This window comes from Eimeria mitis, genomic scaffold (genome assembly GCF_000499745.2).
Source record: "Eimeria mitis Houghton genomic scaffold, Emh_scaff381, whole genome shotgun sequence".
In the NCBI taxonomy this organism is placed as follows: domain Eukaryota; phylum Apicomplexa; class Conoidasida; order Eucoccidiorida; family Eimeriidae; genus Eimeria; species Eimeria mitis.
The window spans coordinates 8,189-8,727 of record NW_013572145.1 but is presented as its reverse complement, the minus strand read 5'-3'; the positions used below and the strand labels follow the sequence as shown (position 1 = coordinate 8,727).

Genomic DNA, 539 nt, shown 5'->3' with positions numbered 1-539 from the left:
TAGGGTTTGTGCGGAGTTTCACTGCATGCCGCGCTACAGAAATCTGCGGTGCCTGCCAGCAGCAGCAGCAGCAGCAGCAGCAGCAGTAGTTGCAGCAGCAGCAGCAGCAGCAGCAGCAGTAGACATAGCAGCAGCAGCAGCAGCAGTATGCTTGTGCATGCGTGTGTGTACAGACACCGCAGCGACGGCAGCAGCTGCGTGGGGTGTATGCGGAGCCTTTGGATGCTTTGGGTCAGCAGCAGCAGCGGGGTATGGTGGGTGGTGGTGGTTCTGTAGCAGCAGCAGCAGCAGCAGCAGCAGCAGCAGCAGCAGCAGCAATCCAGCAGCAGCAGCAGCAGCAGCTGCTGCTGCTGCACCAACAAGTAGAAAGTTTAGTAGAAATGGGCTTCAATAGAGAAGAGGCGCAGCGGGCTGTACAGGCAGCTGGGGGGCGGGGGGTGGAAGCAGCAATGGATTATCTATTGGATATGCAGCAGCAGCAGGAGGGGGGCAGCAGCAGTGGCGATAGTGCTACTGCTACACAACCCACGGAAGAACCA

General features: G+C 58.8%; 1 protein-coding gene across 1 annotated transcript in view; it reads left to right on the top strand.

Moving 5' to 3' along the window:
• EMH_0010290 (uncharacterized protein) overlaps positions 1-539 on the top strand; it is a gene marked incomplete at both ends in the record, with an annotated part of 19,553 nt that overhangs the window by 12,220 nt on the left and 6,794 nt on the right. The window contains one exon of the mRNA XM_013498901.1: positions 174-539. Within this exon, the coding sequence (XP_013354355.1) occupies positions 174-539 (366 nt within the window). The remainder of the gene's footprint in view (positions 1-173) is intronic.